The sequence below is a fragment of the Diplotaxodon limnothrissa genome, linkage group LG14 (assembly GCF_057381915.1).
Source record: "Diplotaxodon limnothrissa isolate DT_005_m linkage group LG14, D_limnothrissa_male_GT1.1, whole genome shotgun sequence".
Taxonomy (NCBI): Eukaryota; Metazoa; Chordata; class Actinopteri; order Cichliformes; family Cichlidae; genus Diplotaxodon; species Diplotaxodon limnothrissa.
This window is the reverse complement of record NC_140609.1, coordinates 27261512-27282583: the sequence shown is the minus strand read 5'-3', so window position 1 is coordinate 27282583 and position 21072 is coordinate 27261512. Positions and strand designations below refer to the sequence as shown.

The 21072-nt window shown below is 43.8% G+C and overlaps 1 protein-coding gene across 1 annotated transcript; it reads right to left on the bottom strand.

Moving 5' to 3' along the window:
• Window positions 1-13364: 13364 nt before the first annotated feature.
• On the bottom strand, window positions 13365-16578 carry LOC146618998 (extracellular calcium-sensing receptor-like). Its single transcript, XM_085370912.1, has 6 exons — window positions 16490-16578; window positions 16060-16345; window positions 15317-15889; window positions 14855-14977; window positions 14500-14623; window positions 13365-14263 (listed from the first exon to the last, which is right to left on the bottom strand). Exons 1-6 carry the CDS (start codon window positions 16576-16578, stop codon window positions 13365-13367), a joined length of 2094 nt encoding a protein of 697 aa, XP_085227038.1.
• Between the last annotated feature and the right edge of the window lie 4494 nt (window positions 16579-21072).

Here is a 21072-nt window from a genome sequence, read left to right as displayed (position 1 = left end):
TAGACTCAACGTTTGTTCGCAAAATGTGTCTTGTTCTAGTCCGGAAATAAATGTGAACCCGTGATTACACGGCCGTTCCAGTGTTATTTCCGTGGCTATGCGGGGGCCCTCACCTCCCCAAGTCACCACCTCGGCACCCGGACGACGCCGGTCCTGGCCACGCGTCCACGGACAGGAGGGTCGCCACTCCTAGGGCAAATGTTCCACAGGTACACTAGGCATCAACCTTTGATCCTAAAATGTGTATTTGCTCTAATGTCCTCCTAATCAAACACATCAACCGTCACTGTCACTGTGTTCACGCTTCACACTTCACACAAAAAACACACTCAGAGCGCGCCTCACTCACACTCTCACTCAGTGCGCGCTTTACCCACAAGACAGCACCCAGAGCGCGCTTCGCAGCTTCACACACACACTCTCACCCACAGCGCGCCTTCACACTCACACACAACACTTTTCCTCAGCGGGAATTTTACACAGAAACCTCTGAGCTCAACTATTAGATCTTCTTAAAGCACACTGCACCATAGACCAAAATACCCCTTTCTCTGCGCTTATGACCGCCACCACGGGGCAAATTCGCATCATAAAAGTGATGCTTGCATCCCCGAAGTTATACCTGACATCATAAACCAGGTGTTGCTATGTACTTAAATTTTACTTTGTATTATGACCGCAGCCCTTTATACTCGACTGACGCCACAAACCACCGTCAAAACCTCTATCCAATGTACTAAAACTAGCACCAACCACTACTGCACTTCACGGCCGCACCACCGGAACACGCCGTATCATAAACCAAACCTACGGACGTGTTTCGCTCTCGCGTTGCCAGCGTCCAACTGCACCGTGAAGCCAGCATCTGCTTTTCCTTAAATCAACTTCTATTTCATAGCCGGCAAAAGCCAGGACGTCACTGACACCATAAACAAAATAAACAAACCTCGACTTCAATGTACTGGACTAATGGCCGCGTCTTCAGAATAAATTCTAATGTATTATTGCTACAGAAGCCAGTATTAGACAAAATTAAATGTGGAAGGTAAAGTGGCTGCAACTAGTCCAACGTAGTATGTTATTAGTATCTCGGTAGAAGCAGATTACTGCAACTAGTCCAACGTAGTATGTTATTAGTATCTCGGTAGAAGCAGATTACTGCAACTAGTCCAACGTAGTATGTTATTAGTATCTCGGTAGAAGCAGTTTACTGCAACTAGTCCAACGTAGTATGTTATTAGTATCTCGGTAGAAGCAGTTTATTTAACACACTGGAATTCAGCCTCAACTTATGTTGTTAGTATCTTGCGCCAAAAACCAGACACCGACAAATTTACTGTGAAAATACATGTGACTCAGCGAACAGATTAATTTGGAAAGCCCAATATGCACATTTGGTATTTATAATACAACAGGCTGTGCTTACCTTTTTATTTTTGGACCGGTCCTCTGTTCACCTCGCCTCACGATCTCACCAAAGGTCAAATCTGCACCTCCTCAGCACACCAAAGATCTGGGTCACACGGCACCAAGTTGTTGAAATCTCCCAATTCTTTGAATCTTTGGGCTGAAGGAGGGACAATACTCGGTGTATAAATGCTCAATCAACAATCATTTATTTCCATACAATTCAACAATAAGAGCATTACAACGTCCGGACGGGAGAGATGCTACCAGAGGGTCAGGCACATGTCTCAAAATGGTGACGGGTTGCTCAGCTTTTTATAGTCTCTAGTGGCCCCCAGCTAGTCGTAAAAGCCAAAACATCACATTTTTTCTCTGTTACAGCGCCTAAGTTATGACCTCGGCAGTTGTTTCTCTGCTTTCTGTAAGGTGGGGGTGTGGAATGTGGTCTATCTATCTCCCCTGTCTTTAGACACAGAGTCTCCTGCTTACAACCTTCTCTTCATGATTCAACACTTAAGCATGTCAAGAAAACAGTGTAACACATTCCCAGCAGATCAAGGATACAGAGTGATGCACATTTATCTAATGAACTAATATGTGAATATGTTCTGTTAACTCAAAAGTATAATGAGAACTAAACTACATACAGCTCACACACTCTATATTAAAGGGTATAATGTGATCTACAGCAGTATTCTAATTCAACTACTTTGATTACATATATAAGGTAACATATAATAACAGAATAATCTAATAATATATAACTGAGTAAAAAATACAACTTATAAAAAGATTGTTGTTACGGTTTGGAAGAGAACTCAAGCGCAGGACTCCGGTTCTGATGCTCACAAGAAGGGTTTATTTACAAGTCACCAGGTGTATATACAAGAATGTGCGGGGGGTGTTATATACAGCTGAGTGGGGGGAGAAGGGGTCTCCAGGGAAGTCCAAGGGAAAGCACGCGTTCTTCAGAATATCCACTCACACAATCACAGGCTCACACTCCAACACTGCCACACGGGAATCACACGGGGAAAAATCCAGGAAGCTCTGTAGACAGGGAGACAGGGTTAAGAACGACGCACAGAGGAAAACACTCTTAACTAAACTTGCTGTAGCTTGACTTCACTAACGCGTGGTAGACAACGATCCAGCGACGAACAGCAGGTGGGCGGTAGAATGGGAGAGTCCCGAGTTGCGTCTTCGGAGGCGGCAAATTGGCGTGAGAGGGCGTCTGGCTTGACATTACGGGAACCGGGTCTGTAAGTGATCGTAAACTGGAATCTAGTAAAAAACAGGGCCCACCTGGCTTGCCTGGCGTTGAGGCGTTTTGCCGATCGAATGTACTCCAGGTTCATGTGATTGGTCCAGACCACAAATGGCTGGGCAGTGCCCTCTAGCCAATGGCGCCACTCCTCCAGGGCTAGCTTGATGGCTAGTAGCTCTCGATCTCCCACATCATAGTTGCTCTCTGCAGAGGTGAGACGGCGTGAAAAGTAGGCACAGGGATGCAGCTTACCTCCTTGCTGCTGGGAAAGCACCGCCCCCACTCCAGCGTCCGAGGCGTCCACCTCCACAATGTCGAGATCGGGTTGGACGAGAATGGGCGCCGAGGCAAAGCGGTCCTTCAGATGGGCAAATGCTCATTGAGCCAGCTCATCCCAGCAGAAGGGAACCTTGGGAGAAGTAAGATGGGTCAGAGGCAGGGCCAGTTTACTGTAGTTGCGAACGAAGCGCCGATAAAAGTTTGCGAACCCCAGAAAGCTTTGAAGCTGTCTACGGTCGGAAGGGGTCGGCCAGGCGACAACGGCTTGAACCTTTGCAGGATCAGTCTTGAGGTTACCCCGATCGATGACGTGGCCCAGGAAGGAAACAGTTGAGACATGAAACTCACACTTCTCCCCTTTAACAAAGAGACGATTTTCGAGGAGACGCTGAAGGACTTGCCTGACATGGCGTTTGTGGTCGGCGACAGATCGGGAGAAGATGAGGATGTCATCCAAGTAAATGAAAACGAAATGGTCGATGAAATCTCGGAGCACGTCATTCACGAGAGCCTGAAACACAGCTGGAGCATTGGTGAGACGGCATCACAAGATATTCGAAATGGCCCAGGTGAGTATTGAAAGCCGTCTTCCACTCGTCTCCCTCCCTAATCCTCACCAGATGGTAGGCGTTGCGCAGGTCCAACTTTGTGAAGATGGTGGCACCCTGGAGAAGCTTGAACGCGGAACTCTGCTGAGTTCCGCGTTCTTGGTGACAAAAGAGAAACCAGTGGCAACAGGTGAGGACGAGGGGCGAATGAGACCAGCGGCAAGTGACTCATTGATGTAGTTTTCCATGCTTTCCCACTCCGGTCGAGACAGGCTATACAACCTACTGGTCGGGAGCGGCGCGCCTGGGAGGAGGCCAATCCCACAATCGTACGGCCGGTGAGGGGGAAGGGAGCGTGCCTTATCTTTACAAAACACTTGCGCCAGGTCGTGATAAACAGACGGTATGGAGGACAGATCAGGCGGTTCTGAAATAGTTTTATTGGGTGGTAGGCTCATGGCGGGGGTGGCGGCCTTTAAACAGGACATGTGACACTCCTCCCCCCACCCCGAAATACTTTCTTTCCTCCAATTAATCACAGGGTTATGTTGACATAGCCAGGGATAGCCCAAGACTAGTGGTGTGAGTGGGGCTTTAAAGACGTACAACTGTATGGTTTCAACATGATTGCCAGAAAGAGACAGGGAAATCGGTTCTGTGACATGAGTAATGTCTGGAAGACACTGGCCACTAAGGGCTGTGACTTGGAGTGAATGAAACAGAGGCTCCGTGCTAAGACCTAATTTTAGCGCCAGCGAGGCATCAATAAAATTCTGTTCTGCCCCGGAATCGATCAGAGCGTCGAGAGAATGAGTCTTGAGACGAACCGTTAGCTTAGCCGCAATCATGAGACGAGGAGGAGACTGAGAACAGGTGACCTCGCCCACCCGTACACTCCTCGCTACTGGCGGGCGCTGTCTTTTGGCCGCGCCTGGCAATCCATGGCAATATGGCCCTTGCGGCCACAATAAAAGCACTCACCGGCTCTCCCGCGACGATACCGCTCCTCGGGCGACAGTCTGGAGCGGCCCAGTTGCATGGGCTGTTCACTTTCTTCCATGCTGTCCGACGAGTGACTGCCGCTAGATGCGCCCCCACCTGACGTCTCCATGCGCCCCGGGGGCCTCTGGGAAATGTAGTTTCCGGTTCCCCGACGCGCCCGTAGGTGCTCATCCAGCTTCACACATAGTGTAATCACATCAGACAGGGTCTTAGGAACATCTCTCATCATCAGCTCTCTCTTTAACTCATCACAAATATTATTCAAGAGAGTACTTATCAATGCCGACTGCCCCCAGCCAGTTTCTTCGGCCAAGGTCCAGATTTCGACCGAAAAATCCGCCATACTCTGCCTCCCCTGCTTCAAATTTAACAGTCTGTGGGCAGCCGCCTCCGCTCCGGTGCCTCTTTCAAAAACACTTTTAAATTTGGTGAGGAAGTCCTCGTAAGAAATGTCTGGGGCTGTTCTTAAAACAGCTTGCACCCAGTTTAATGCCGGCCCACGTAACAATTGAACCATAAAGGCGATTTTGGCCCCATCTGTCTCATATGTTCTTCGTAACTGATGGAATTGTAGGGTGATCTGAGTCAAAAATCCACCACATTTATCGAACTCACCCGAGAAAGGCTCCGGCGCTGGTAACGATCGCTCTGGAGGTTCAGTGGAAGCCGGCGTGGGGGAGACAGGCAGAGCGGCTGCAGATGGATTTGGAGCCGATAGCTGAGGAGGAACAGACGGAGGGGGTGAGGTTGGGCTTACTGACGGTAGACGTTGAGCGAGGGCTTGAGTGAGTGCGGCCAGTTGTTGATTTATGTGCTGAAGCATGTGTTCGTGGCGTTCCAGAATTGCCTCCGGGGTGAGGACGGGTTGCTGGGTGGGATTTGAGTCCGCTGAGTCCATGATGGCTGGATCGTTATTGTTACGGTTTGGAGGAGGACTCAAGCGCAGGACTCCGGTTCTGATGCTCACAAGAAGGGTTTATTTACAAGTCACCAGGTGTATATACAAGAATGTGCGGGGGGTGTTATATACAGCTGAGTGGGGGGAGAAGGGGTCTCCAGGGAAGTCCAAGGGAAAGCACGCGTTCTTCAGAATATCCACTCACACGATCACAGGCTCACACTCCGACACTGCCACACGGGAATCACACGGGGAAAAATCCAGGAAGCTCTGTAGACAGGGAGACAGGGTTAAGAACGACGCACAGAGGAAAACACTCTTAACTAAACTTGCTGTAGCTTGACTTCACTAACGCGTGGTAGACAACGATCCAGCGACGAACAGCAGTCACCTCCTGGCTTAAATGCTGCTCCCCTTAATGAGACCCAGGTGTCTCATCTCCCGAGGGGCGTGGGCCGAGGGCGTGAACCCACAGTGAGTTCCGCCCCGGCGAGAGAGAAGAGGAAGAGAGGGAGAGAAACAGAGGGCTGATCAGCGTGCAGCTGATCCGCCTGGCCGTGACAATTGTTGCACTTCGTCTTATTGCACATGTGTGGATGTGTGTGTTTGATCAGTTGAAGTCTTTGTTGTGAAGTCTGTCAACAGTGGGGAGGAAAGACCTGCGAAATCTCTCCATCCCACATCGTGGGTGCCACAGCCTGCCACTGAAGGAGCTGCTCAGTGGTGTCAGAGTCTCCTGCATGGGGTGGGAGATGTTGTCCAACAGGGATGACAGCTTAGCCACCATTCTCCTGTCACTCACCACCTCCACTGAGTCCAAAGGGCATCCCAGAACAGAGCTGTTCAGTCTCTACCTGTCCCCGGCAGAGATGTTGCCACCCCAGCAGACCACACCATAAAAGATGGCTGAGACCACCACAGAGTCATAGACGGTCTTCAGAATTGGGCCCTAAACTTCAAAAGACCTGAGTCTCCACAGCAGGTACCAGCTCCTTGGTTTTATTAGTGTTGATCTTGAGGTAGTTCTGCTGGCACCCGTCCACAAAGCCTTGGGGTCAGTTCTCTGTACTCCTTGTCGTCCCCATCAGTGATGAGGCCGACTATTGCAGATTCATCAGAGAACTTCTGCAGGAAGCACTGGGTGGAGTTGTGGGAGAAACGGAGCTAGAACCGTTCCCTGTGGGAGCCCCGTACTGCAGACGACCCTGTCCGACACACAGCCCTGAGTTCTCACATACTGTGGTCGGTTGGTGAGGTAGTCCAAAATCCAGGTAGTGAGGTAGTGGTCCACTCCTGTGTTTTCCAGCTTGTCCTTCAGGACCGTGGGCAGAATGGTGTTGAAGGCACTGGAGAAATCAAAGAACATGATTCTCACAGTGCTTCCAGCGGTCTCCAGGTGAGAGGGAGAACAATGTAGAAGGTGAATGACGGCGTCATCCGCTCCGATGCCAGGCTGGTAGGCAAACTGAAGTGGGTCCAGTGATGAGCTCACCAGGCGCCAAAGCTGAGCCAGGACCAGCCGCTCCAGGGTCTTCATCAGGTGGGATGTCAGAGCCACCGACCTATAGCTGTTGAGGTCCTTGGGGCGTGAAGTCTTTGGCCCTGGTACAACACAGGAGGTTTTCCAGAGCTGTGGGACTCTCCCCAGCCTCAGGCTCAGATTGAAGATGTGCTCCATCACTCCACACACTTGGTCTGCGCAGGAGCTGACAACCCTTGAGCTGATGCCATCTGGACCCGCTGCCTTCTTGCCTTTAATCCTCCTCAGTTCCCTCCTAACCTGTGTGGTTGAGAGGACAGGCTGTAGCCTTGTGTTGAGTGTGTATTGGATGCTGTTGTTGGGGGTGGGGAGGAGTGAGCAGGGTGAGTAGAGGAGGTGTGAAGTGTCTGAGGTGTCAGAGGTGAAATAGCAGCAGTGGGTGTGGGTGAGTCTGCAGCCGATGTTGAAGACTGCCTCATGGATGAATCAAATCTGTTGAAGAAATGATTCAGTTCATTTGCCCACCTCACATCCCTCCCAGGCAGAGAGTTCTGAAGTTTGTGGCCCGAGATGGTTCTGAGGCCTCTCCAGATTTCGCCAATGTTGTTTTGCTGAAGCTGGTTCTCCATCTTCTGCCTGTAGCTGTCCTTCCCATTCTTTATACAGTGGGGCAAAAAAGTATTTAGTCAGCCACCGATTGTGCAAGTTCCCCCACTTAAAATGATGACAGAGGTCAGTAATTTGCACCAGAGGTACACTTCAACTGTGAGAGACAGAATGTGAAAAAAAATCCATGAATTCACATGGTAGGATTTGTAAAGAATTTATTCGTAAATTAGGGTGGAAAATAAGTATTTGGTCACCTCAAACAAGGAAAGTCTCTGGCTCTCACAGACCTGTAACGTCTTCTGTAAGAAGCTTTTCTGTCCCCCACTCGTTACCTGTATGAATGGCACCTGTTTGAACTCATCATCTGTATAAAAGACACCTGTCCACAGCCTCAAACAGTCAGACTCCAAACTCCGCCATGGCCAAGACCAAAGAGCTTTCGAAGGACACCAGGAAAAGTATTGTAGACCTGCACCAGACTGGGAAGAGTGAATCTACAATAGGCAAGCAGCTTGGTGTGAAAAAATCAACTGTGGGAGCAATCATCAGAAAATGGAAGACATGCAAGACCACTGATAATCTCCCTCGATCTGGGGCTCCACGCAAGATCTCATCCCGTGGGGTCAAAATGATCATGAGAACGGTGAGCAAAGATCCCAGAACCACACGGGGGGACCTGGTGAATGACCTGCAGAGAGCTGGGACCAAAGTAACAAAGGTCACCATCAGTAACACACTACAACGGCAGGGAATCAAATCCCGCAGTGCCAGACGTGTTCTGCTGCTTAAGCCAGTGCATGTCCAGGCCCGTCTGAAGTTTGCCAGAGAGCACATGGATGATACAGCAGAGGATTGGGAGAATGTCATGTGGTCAGATGAAACCAAAGTAGAACTTTTTGGTATAAACTCAACTCGTCGTGTTTGGAGGAAGAAGAATACTGAGTTGCATCCCAAGAACACCATACCTACTGTGAAGCATGGGGGTGGAAACATCATGCTATGGGGCTGTTTTTCTGCCAAGGGGACAGGACAGAATGAATGGGGCCATGTATCGTGAGATTTTGAGCCAAAACCACCTTCCATCAGTGAGAACTTTGAAGATGAAACGAGGCTGGGTCTTCCAACATGACAATGATCCAAAACACACCGCCCGGGCAACAAAGGAGTGGCTCCGTAAGACGCATTTGAAAGTCCTGAAGTGGCCTAGCCAGTCTCCAGACCTCAACCCCATAGAAAATCTGTGGCGGGAGTTGAAAGTCCGTGTTGCTCGGTGACAGCCCCAAAACATCACTGCTCTCGAGAAGATCTGCATGGAGGAATGGGCCAAAATACCAGCTACTGTGTGTGCAAACCTGGTAAAGACCTATAGTAAACGTTTGACCTCTGTTATTGCCAACAAAGGTTATGTTACAAAGTATTGAGTTGTATTTTTGTTATTGACCAAATACTTATTTTCCACCCTACTTTACGAATGACTTTACAAATCCTACCATGCGGATTCATGGATTTATTTTTCACATTCTGTCTCTCACAGTTGAAGTGTACCTCTGGTGCAAATTACTGACCTCTGTCATCATTTTAGGTGGGGGAACTTGCACAATCGGTGGCTGGCTAAATACTTTTTTGCCCCACTGTAAGTACTCTCAGCTCTCTCTGCACCCTTTTCAACTGCTCTTTGTCTCTGGATTTGAAGGCCCTCTTCTTCTGCTTGAGGACGACTTTAATTTCTGTGGTAATCCATGATTTGTTATTAGAGAAACACCGCACAGTCCTGGTAGGTATGGTATTATCCACACAGAAGTTAATATAGTCCGTAATGCATGTCACAAGGCTGTCGATGTCCTCTCCGTGGTCGTCACAGTTCACCTCCCACACAGTAGACTCAAAACAATCTTTAAGAGCCTCCTCGCTCTCCTCCGACCATCTCTGCACTGTGCGCATGGCTGGTGGCTCCCTGCGCACTAAGGGCTCATACACATGGACAAGGTGCACCAGGGTGTGATCAGATCTGCCCAGGGGAGGTAGAGGTGGAGTAGTCGAACGCAGATTCACTGAGCGCTTAACACAGACAGCATCGTCAGAAGGAAAGTTGATAAAATAAAAATTTTGTATTGTTCATACATATGCGCACCGAACCGAAAGCACTGTATCGAACGGTTCAATATCGATACGAATATCGTTGCACCCCTAATATATATATATATATATATATATATATATATATATATATATATATATATATATATATATATATATGTGTGTGTGGCTGGACAAAGCTGGACTGAAAGACAGCACAGAGGCACTAATCATGGCAGCACAAGAACAAGCTCTGAGCACAAGATCCATAGAGGCTGGGGTCTATCACACCAGACAAGACCCCAGGTGCAGGCTGTGTAAAGATGCCCCAGAGACAATCCAGGACATAACAGCAGGGTGCAAGATGCTAGCAGGCAAGGCATACATGGAACGCCATAACCAAGTGGCCGGCATAGTGTACAGGAACATCTGTGCCGAGTATAACCTGGAAGTCCCGAGGTCAAAATGGGAGATGCCCCCAAGGGTGGTGGAGAATGACCGAGCTAAGATCCTGTGGGACTTCCAGATACAGACGGACAAAATGGTGGTGGCTAACCAACCGGACATAGTGGTGGAAGACAAACAGAAGAAGACGGCCGTAGTGATCGATGTAGCGGTTCCGAATGACAGCAATATCAGGAAGAAGGAACACGAGAAGCTGGAGAAATACCAAGGGCTCAGAGAAGAGCTCGAGAGGATGTGGAGGGTGAAGGTAACGGTGGTCCCCGTGGTAATCGGAGCACTAGGTGCGGTGACCCGCAAGCTAGGCGAGTGGCTCCAGCAGATCCCGGGAACAACATCGGAGATCTCTGTCCAGAAGAGCGCAGTCCTGGGAACAGCTAAGATACTGCGCAGGACCCTCAAGCTCCCAGGCCTCTGGTAGAGGACCCGAGCTTGAGGGATAAACCGCCCGCAGGGGCGTGCTGGGTGTTTTTTTTTTTTTTGTGTATATATATATATATATGTATGTATATATATGTATAGGGAACTGTGAAATTACATAAAAGATGAACAAATACAAAAGAGTCGAATGGGTTGTGGATGGGATCTTTAAATGGGGCAGATTATGTTACAGCTGAGGAGCTGAAAGAGTTAAATCCCATCAAATGTTTAAAACCACTTGAAAAATGGCAAAAACTCATGCAATTTCTTGAAAACAACACTTAAACTGAAACATGTTGTTTTACAGCTTATTAAAAGCTTAGGACCATACCTCCAAAAAAAACCACACCCACCCCCCCAAAACAGAAAGTTCCAAACAAGAACTCAGTAATGAGTAACTCCACTGTTATTGTTTTCACTTAATAAAATGTGTTGCAGCATGCTTGATGCAAGCATTTTCATGAGGTGAGTGGGAACATTTCTCCAAGTGGTGAAGACGGCCGCACGGCGGGCATCTACTGTCTGGAACGGTTGTCCATTTTAGAGAACTTCCCTTGCCATCCATCCCCAAAGGGTCTCAAATGGATTTAGATTAGGGAACACGCAGGATGGTCCTAAAGAGTGATGGTATTCTCCTGGATGAAGTCCCTTGTCCTGCGGGCATTGTGTACTGTAGCGTTGTCCTGTTGAAAAAGCCTGTCGTTCCTACACAGACAAGGGCCCTCAGTCATGAGGGATGCTCTCTGCACCATCTGGACATAGACAGTGGCTTTTTGATGCCCCTGCACCTCCTGAAGCTCCATTGTTCCACTGAAGGAAAAATCACCCCAGACCATTATTGTACCGCGACCACTGTGCCGTGTCAAAAACATGTCAGGTGGGATCTGCTTGGCATGCCAGTAATATTGGGAACCATCACGACCATGAAGGTTACATTTTTTCTCATCAGAGAATAAAACTTTCTTCCACCCTTTAAGGTCCTATGTTTGATGCTGTCTTGTAAAGCTCAAATGGTCAGTTCTGTGGTGTTTAAGGAGACTAGGCCTTTGAAGACATTTCTTGTTTTTGAAGCCCTTCAGTCTCAGATACCAGCTGATGTTTATGGGGCTCCAATCGGCACCCCTTTTGATCAGGACTGTATAATAACTAAGAATTCAATTGCACAATTTTTATGGATCAATTTACAACAATCCTACAAATTATTCATAGTTCACCATGTGGGCTACTTTATCATGATATCCAGATGACACATTACTAAAGTCACTTCATCCTTTCCAAAAATGGCCCACATTTACAATTTTACATGGACCAGTTGATGGTCAAAGTAAATTTTTGAGCAAATAAATAACATAGAGAGAGTTTTTGAGGTTTTCTTTTACTTATATTTCAGTTTCTGCCTAAACCTATTTTGCTGTTCAGAAGCTCAAAGAGCATCCACTTGGGTTTATTTATTTAGGAAAAAAAGAGGAAGGTGTGTAATTAGGGAAATTTTATTCAACCGCCAACTAGAAGTCGCACAATATTTGCAGCAGGGCTTTAATGAATATTTACTTATACAAAAGTAAATGTAATTTCATTTCATTTCAGGGAAAAACAACCTCTAAAAACAACAACAACAAAAAAAAAAAAAAAACGCTTTAGCTCCATGGTGTTTAAATTACCACAGTTTTTCACTTTTCAAGGTCACAGACAGGGGATATACAATTATTGATAGTATAAGTGGAGTAATCTTGCTTTAAATTATGATTTATTCTTTTTCCATCTGATTTTTCAAAGTTACATTGCATTACATTTTTAATGTTGTACACAAAAGCCTATTTCTCTCCATCACAAGCTATCTATTTATCTATCTATTTATATACATCCATACATGTGTTTGTGGAGGGGGGTGTATGTCTATATTACATGAAAAACAGCACGATAAGATAAGATGAGACTTTATTGATCCGATGGCGGGGAAATTTGTGCGTTATGGTGGGGACTATGAAGAATGCATTGCAATGTCTGAGCTCTCAATCAATCTTTCTTCTCTTTAAAACTGGCCATGATCTAGATGTGTCTAAAATATCCCCAATGTATATATTTAACGAAAGGCCGTATATACAACATATATGTTACATATATTGCTACATTGATAGTGTTACTAAGTTACAGGACATTGAAATACTTATAGCTGTACTAGTGAAATATAGCTTATGTAAATCAAAACATAAATGGCAACATCACTGACCCTTTTTTCACCACTGACCCAGCTGTGGTTCCATTTTTTTTAGAGGTGCTTTTAAATGAAGTAACTTTGCTACTGTTTGTGCTAGAGACAAAATTGAAATGATTTCATTAAAAAAAGAAAACAAGCTTTTTAATAAAAAACATATGTGGTGTTTCGTGTTAGTACAAAGCATACACAAGGTATTGTTGTCCAAACACAGACAACAAAATTAGCTCTGCCTAGATTTTACCATGTGTGCTTTACATTAAAATGACTTGTTAACCACTTATGCTATCAAGTCATCCATCCACTCGCTTCCACTTATCCTTTTCAGGGTCGCGGGGGGTGCTGGAGCCTATCCCAGCTGTCATAGGGCGAGAGGCAAGGTACACTCCTGCATTCACAACTAGTGGCTATTTAGATTTTCCAATTAACCTATCCCCACAAAGTGCATGTCTTTGGACTGTGGGAGGAAGCCGGTGCACCTGGGGAGAACCCACGGGGAGAACATGCAACTCCACACAGAAACACCCTGTCCTGATGGTAGAATTGAAGGATCATCTTGCTATGAGGCAACAATGATAAACACAATGCCACCGTGCTCTGAATTATTTTGTAATTTTACACCCAAAATTAGAAGACAACTCCAGGCGGCCTGTAGGATACTTGGTTTATAAAGGTTTAACATAGAACAATATCATGTTTCTTTACTTTATAATTTTTCCCATAAGCCATTTCTTGGTATTTTTTTCTGGCTTAAGAAATATTATGTAACACTTGGGTGCAAAAATACAAATTAATAAGCCAAATGCTGAAGACAAAATTGCAAATATTTCCACAGCTACAGTGAACTTTCCAGGTGAACTGGTGTATGCTGGGATGAAGGTAATCCACACAGCACAGAATATCAGCAGGCTGAATGTGATCAATTTGGCTTCATTGAAATTATCAGGAAGTTTTCTTGCCATAAATGCCAGGATCAAACAAATGATTGCAAGGATCCCTATGTATCCCAACACTGCATAAAAAGCAAACTCAGAGCCTGTGTTACATTCCAGAACAATCATCCTATTGCTGTATGTGAACAACGTATGTGGGTAAGGTGGGCTTAAAGTCAGCCACAACACACATGTTATTAGTTGAATCAAAGTGCAGGAGCAAACAATGATTCTTTGTTGTGCGTGACCAAACTGTCCAGTAATTTTATTGCCAGGAAATGTGGCTTTGAAGGCTGTGACAACAACAATGGTTTTTCCCAAGACACAGGAAATGCAAAGGGCAAATGTCACACCAAAAGTGGTGTGGCGCAGCATGCATGTCCAGACTGTTGGCATACCAATGAAAGTGAGAGGACAGAGAAAACACAGAAAAAGAGAAAACAATAAGAAAGAGCTCAGCTCAAAGTTGCTGGCTTTTATCACAGGAGTTTCTCTGTAGTTAATAAAAACCACCATTGTCGCCAAGGAGAGAGAGGCCCCTAACAGGGATACAAGTGTTAGAGCTATTCCCATGGGCTCATGATATTTCAGGAACTCAATAGTTCTAGGAATGCAATCATCTTTTCTCTCATTGGACCAGTATTCCTTTGGACAAGGTGTGCAGTCTGCTGCACCTGTTGATGATAAACAGAAAGGGTGAATAATGAATTGAGAGACCGTGTTAGTCAAAGATTTAACTTCCTTGACAGAAAAAGCAGTGAAATTAATTAGAAATCAAGATGATGCCCTACCACATTAATATTTTAAATATTACTTATTTGTATACACTAAATATGTGATATTATACTGAGTATGCTCGATTTGATAAGACATATACACTTCATATATTGGTCTACTTGTCTACCTGTTGAGTTGGCTATAGTTCCATCAGCACAGGATACACAGTGAAAACAACAAATTGGTTTTCCATTAATCTGAGCTTTTCTGGTACCAGATGGGCAAATATTAGAACACAGTGATGTGGGGACCTGTGGCAAAAGAAATGTTTAAGTATTGTAGCAATGATAAATAAGTGTTGAAATGATCTTACTGCCACAATTCAAATAAAGTTGAGATACTAAAAGTGTACTGCATGGGAAAAAAAGAGACATCAGAATTACTGTTTTTCCTGTCCTCCACACGATCTTCTCCTCCTGGACATTGAGTTTGTAATTGCCGTTTGCAGCAGATGCAAAATGACCAAGTGTCACATGTTGCACTTTTCCATTTATCAACTGCCAGTTAATGATATCATAAGAAGCAGGAGGATCGCCATTCTCATCAAAAAACACCTCATCCCCAAACTGATTTGTGAAATTCACCCTTTGTAAGCTTTTACTGACCTAGAAAGGAAAGGATTATTTATCAGCTTTTTATGAGCTTCTTCTTCAGTCAGAAGAATTGTAACTTTCAATTGCACCATTTCTCACATCCTTGGGCTGAATTTCTGAAAGATTCAAACATCGCTTTATTGTTTGTGCTCCAACTGGTTGGCAAAATACCAGCTGATGCAGAGCATGTGCAATAGCATAAACTGCTTTATAGACATTATAGGTCACTCTGAGCTCTGTGACATTGAAGAAAACATGCTCGGAATTCATTAATGTTTCATTGCCTGTACATCTTTTGGTTGTGTCATCAGTACTTGTGCGTGCTCCTGGTAAAACGGGCATGCAACCCACGATAATCTCCCAGAAATCCTTCACGAAAGGTGCATGTGGATCTGTATAAGGACTAATACTTGTAAGAAAGTGTTTGAAATTTGGAATAGCCATCTTCTGCACAACAAATCCGAGGGCGCCACCAAAAGCTGTGTATATTTCAGGTGTGGATGGTCGAGATGCTGTTATCCAGGCCTCACTTGCGATCCACTGAATTCCTGTAATGTTCTGGTTCACAATTTCTTTCATCAAAGGATAAAAGTCACCTTCAGGTACAAAAGCCAAAATTACTTTGACAGTTGACTGTTTTATTATTTCCACAACTTTCAAAAATCTGTCTTTAGTGTATGTACGTAGAATTGTACCCACAAAAGCAATGCAAATCCCAAATTTTTCAACCTCCTCTTTAAAAGCAAGAATTCCATTACGTCCATAATCATTGTCTGACTGTATGGCTCCAATCCACTGCCATCCAAAATGTTTGACCAGTGCAGCCAAAGCTTTTGCCTGGAAATAGTCGCTGGGGATTGTTCTAAAAAATGTAGGATATTTAGTTCTGTCACTCAGACAAGCACACGTTGAGAAGTAGCTGATCTATAAAAGAGAAAAGAACACTGAAACAGTGTGCATGCAACAATACATCATACAATGCCAAAATATCACATATATCACATGGCAGAAAACATACAGTTTTATCTCTTTTACTATTTGCACGCAGCATCATAAAACATATAATTGTATCTTATTGTCTAGTTATCTCTTACTATTGGCATATGAAATGGTCCAAGAATTCCAGCCACAGCTATTGACTGAGATGACCCAGATTCTGCTATGAGAGCAGATATAGCTGGAGGGCAATGAGAAGATACATCTACCTCCTCTACTCCACTAGCCAGTGTTAGTGCAGCACGTAAAGCATTTGTTGGAGATGCACAAGAGTTAAGGATCCTATAGCCAAGAGATATGTTTGGAAGCAGAGCAGGATCGTTGTTGATTTCTTCAATGGCAAATATCATTGCCTGTGTCCATCGAAAAACTCTCAGGTCAAACCTAAAGACATTTCAGTGATTGATACAAGTCATAAAGTAACCAAGCTTTTGCTTTACATGTATGTACACTACAATCTCAAGAATTAAAACACAAATAAACATACATGCATGACAAATGAACAAAAAAGTTTGTGTTAAATCATACCCTTCACACTGCACTTTAGGCAGCTCCTTATCAAATGTAGAAGTGCTGAGTATTTCTTTGATCAAAATTGGGAAGATTCCTCCGATCATTATGTCACCTTCCTTAAAAAAACTTGGCACATCAAACCTGCCAAACGGTTCACAGCCAGATACTGTGTTCATGGTGAGGATACAGAGGAATAAGATGATACCTGTTTTCATGTTTGTGCTCTATTATCATATATGCATGAGAGCACAGTTCTTATAACGACAGTATTAGATATAGTCAGACATTCTCTCATTTCCCAAAGGGCACAGTGATTTCAGATTGGTAAGCTTGAAACAACAAGGAAAATAATTGCTCTACTCATTATATATTTTCAAATGTCAGTAATCTATTTTGTCTGTTGTCAGTAAAAATTCACATTTCTTCTATACAGACTTCCACATATAACCTGTAGATGACCAAGAGTTTGATGTCAAGAGTTTTGTGTTTAGGACTACAGTATACATTTGAGGTTGGTGAGAATAATATATGTTGTGTCTCCTCAAGAAAGTGACAGTCATTTCTTCCACAACAGTTTATTGTGGAAGCTATTGATGTGAAATGCCTGCAAAGCACAGCACTGGCTTTTCAGTAATTAAGATATTAATTGCTGCATAACACTGCATGCATGATTAAACTAATTATGCATATTCATTACTTTAAAAACAGGCCTGCTAAAATTATTATATAGTATCCTGAATTTTTTTAACAAGATGATCATGTTGATGACTGTAGCCACGCATGTCATTCCATTGCAAGAATGTCTGCATTTGTTTATATTCTTGACTGTGTGATACAACACTTTTCATTTCTACACTCTTGTTGTTTGTGTTGGGTGCTGAAAAAACTTTGAAAAAACTCATTTCTAATTTTAATTTTTACAGTACGACACATGGCTGTGTTGTGCGGCCTTACTTGTTCGTTAGATCTACCCTTCTTTAGAAAATTTTGACCACTTTTAGAGACATTTCTCATCACGATACATTAATAGGGATGGGAATTGATTAGAATTTAATGATTCTGATTACATTATTGATATAATTTGTCGGCTGGATTCCTTACCAATTCTCTTATTGATTCTCATTGGCTTTGCTTTGAGACTCAATTAAAAGGGTTTTTAATGACATCCTTCTGGCATGTGATTCTGGTAACCATGTTGTTCTTGTCTTGCTTGACCTAACTGCTGCCTTTGACACCGTAGACCACAATATTCTAATTTCTCGATTACATGATGTAGTGGGTATTGGTGGCACTGCACTTAATTGGTTTAGGTCTTATTTGTCAGATAGAACTTTCTCTGTCAGCCTTCTCGGTTACGAATCGTCTTCTGCTCCTCTGTCATGCGGCGTCCCACAGGGCTCAATTTTAGGGCCACTGCTCTTTTCACTGTATCTACTGCCTCTGGGTTCTATCCTTAGAAGGCATGGGATCTCATTTCATTGTTATGCCAATGACTGCCAAATTTATTTGCCACTAAAACACAAGGATGGCATCTCCATAAAACCTCTCTTGACATGTCTAGATGACATTAAAGCTTGGTTGGCTTTAAACTTTTTAAATTTTAATGAAAAGAAAACAGACGTGTTGGTGTCTGGACCCAGTGGTCCCTGTGAGTCCTCCTCTGTTGTTTTAGGATCCCTGGAATTCTATTTTAAATCTGTTGTTACTGACCTTGGTTTTAAGTTGGACAGTGATTTTAAATTGGTGAAGTCCAGAGCAGTGGTGAAGTCCAGTTTTTATCATTTAAGGCGACTGGCAAGAGTAAAATCTTTTCTTTTGAGGCAGCACCTTGAAACACTGATCCATGCTTTTATTTCTTCCCGCCTGGACTACTGTAACTCACTTTATGTGGGGGTCAGTCAGTCATTGCTCTCACGTCTGCAGCTGGTTCAAAATGCAGCTGCACGACTCCTAACAGGAACTCGAAAAAGAGAGCATATAACCCACGTGCTAGCCTCTCTGCACTGGCTGCCTGTGTCTTTTAGAGTCAATTTTAAAATTCTTATGTTTGTTTTTAAATGCCTTCACAGTCTTGCCCCGCCTTACCTCTCTGAGCTTCTTCATCCCCACATACCCTGTCGGTCTCTCAGGTCAGCTGACCAGCTGCTCCTGGAGGTACCGAGATCCAGGAGGAAGCTCAGAGGGGACAGGGCCTTCTCTATTGTGGCTCCAAAATTATGGAATAATTTGCCCATGCATGTTAGAGAGGCCCCTTCACTGTCCACTTTTAAATCACGTCTTAAAACCCACTTTTATTCCTTGGCTTTTAACCTCAGTGAGAGTTAGTTTTCTCTTTTAATTGAAGTAGTTATTTAATTAATGATTTCACTCTTCTTTTATTTGTTTTTTATTTATATCTCATGTAATTTTATTTTACAGTTCCAATGTACAGCATTTTGTGTCAGCTGTGGTTGTTTTAAAGTGCTTTATAAATAAAGTTGATGATGATGATGATGATGATTGTTGTTAATAATAAATTAATTAAAGCAACAAAACAACCTGAAGAGCCGGTTGGGAGCCGAAAGAGCCGGCTCTTTTTAGTGAGCCGAGCTGAAAGAGCCGGTTCTCTAAAAAGAGCCGGAAATCCCATCACTACAGTGGATGCATATGTTTGAGTGTAACCCCCATTTGGAACATGCTTTGTCCTGTATAGTGTTTATAGAGAGTTTTGTATTATATACGTTGTAAGTTGGGGCCTTTAGTCTTTTTGCAGGTCCCATCAAGAAGATGGCTAATGAAGAAGAATCTAATATGATGGCATGGCCATGTCAGTGCTCTGTCATTCTCCTTTTCAGACTCTCATTCGTGCAACCCACCCCCTTCCCATCTCCACCTCAACTGAGTCATTCAGAGCTCCATCAAGTCTACATCTTTACCATCACCAGTGTTCAAACTCCAGAAGATCATGCCCTATATCCTATTGCTGCTAGGATTCTGTTCTGTTAAACCCCAAGATGTGTCAAAGCTGCAGATTCTAAATGAGTGCTTAGAATCCATCAAAGGTTGGATGGCTGACAACTTCCTCCAACTTAATGAAGAAAAGACTGAAGTCCTTGTATGTGGTCCTGACAGACATGTACCTATGATAATGAATGCTCTTGGTCCTCTTTCAACATTTGTGAAATCATCTATCGGGAACCTAGGGGTAATTTGTGACTCTGCTCTTACTTTGGATGTTCACTCAAATCTCTGGTTTGGTCTTGCTTCTATCATTTAAGAAACATTTCTAAATTAAGTCCTATTGTATGGACATTGTTATTGCATATTCATTCATTTCAGTTTGTACTAGTTTGGACTACTGTAACTCATTGTTCACTTGTCTAAGCAAGGGCTCCCTGGAGCGTCTGCAAAGTGTCCAAAATGCTGCAGAAAGGCTTCTGACCAAAACATCTAAGTACTCTCATGTGACACTGTTGCTACTACAGCTCCATTGGCTCCCCGTTGAATTCAGAGTGCATTTTAAGATTCTGGTTCTGAGCTTTAAAGCTCTTCATGGACAATCACCAGCCTACATTACTAAACTTTTACAGCCCTATGTCCCTAGGAGGTCCCTGAGATCATGTGATCAGTGCCTACTTGTTATTCAGCATACAAGGCTGAGAACCAAGGGAGATAGAGCTATTGCCACTGTAGCCTCCAGACTGTGGAACTCTCTTCGTCTGAGTTTAAGATCTGTGGACTCATTTAAAAACAACTAAAAACGCATCTTTTTAGAATTGCATTTTGTTAACTTTTGTCTATTTCTGTTTTATACTCTGTCATCCCGTTGTGGAGCACTTTGTGATCGTTTTATCTAGAAAGGTGCTTTAAAAATAACATTTTACTTTACTTACTTTAATTTACTTCTACCACGATGGGTCATCTGAGTCTAATCACCCAATTCAATTAATTTCAATAAACTTCAATTCAGTTCAATTTTATTTACTGTATTTTCCGCACTATAAGGCGCACTTAAAATCCTTTAATTTTTTTCAAAAATTGACAGTGCGCCTTATAATCCGGTGCGCCTTATGTATGAATTCTGGTTGTGCTTACTGATCTCGAACTGATTTTTTGTGGTACATGGCGCTCAAAAATATGTCAAAAAATGTTTTAGTACGACTTTGGTAAGCTACGAACCACACCGCTTGATGGATTGTCGGAGCATTACGTCTACCGTAGTCAAGAGCCTCGCGGAGTAATCTGGGTCCAAAACTCCATCCACTTCAGGCCCAAAGTCAAACGTACACTGCAGTATCACTGAGAGTTAAAAACTCTAAATTCTTTCATCTTTGATAAAATGATGAACGTTGCTGCTTTGCCAGGTGTAACAATTGAGTTTAACATCCAGGCATCAATGAAAACAGAATTTATTAAATTTCAGTTAGAAGTTAGCTCGCTAGCTTCAACCTAAACATGATATACTATGTTCACATTTCTTCTATACAGACTTCCACATATAACCTGTAGATGACCAAGAGTTTGATGTCAAGAGTTTTGTGTTTAGGACTACAGTATACATTTGAGGTTGGTGAGAATAATATATGTTGTGTCTCCTCAAGAAAGTGACAGTCATTTCT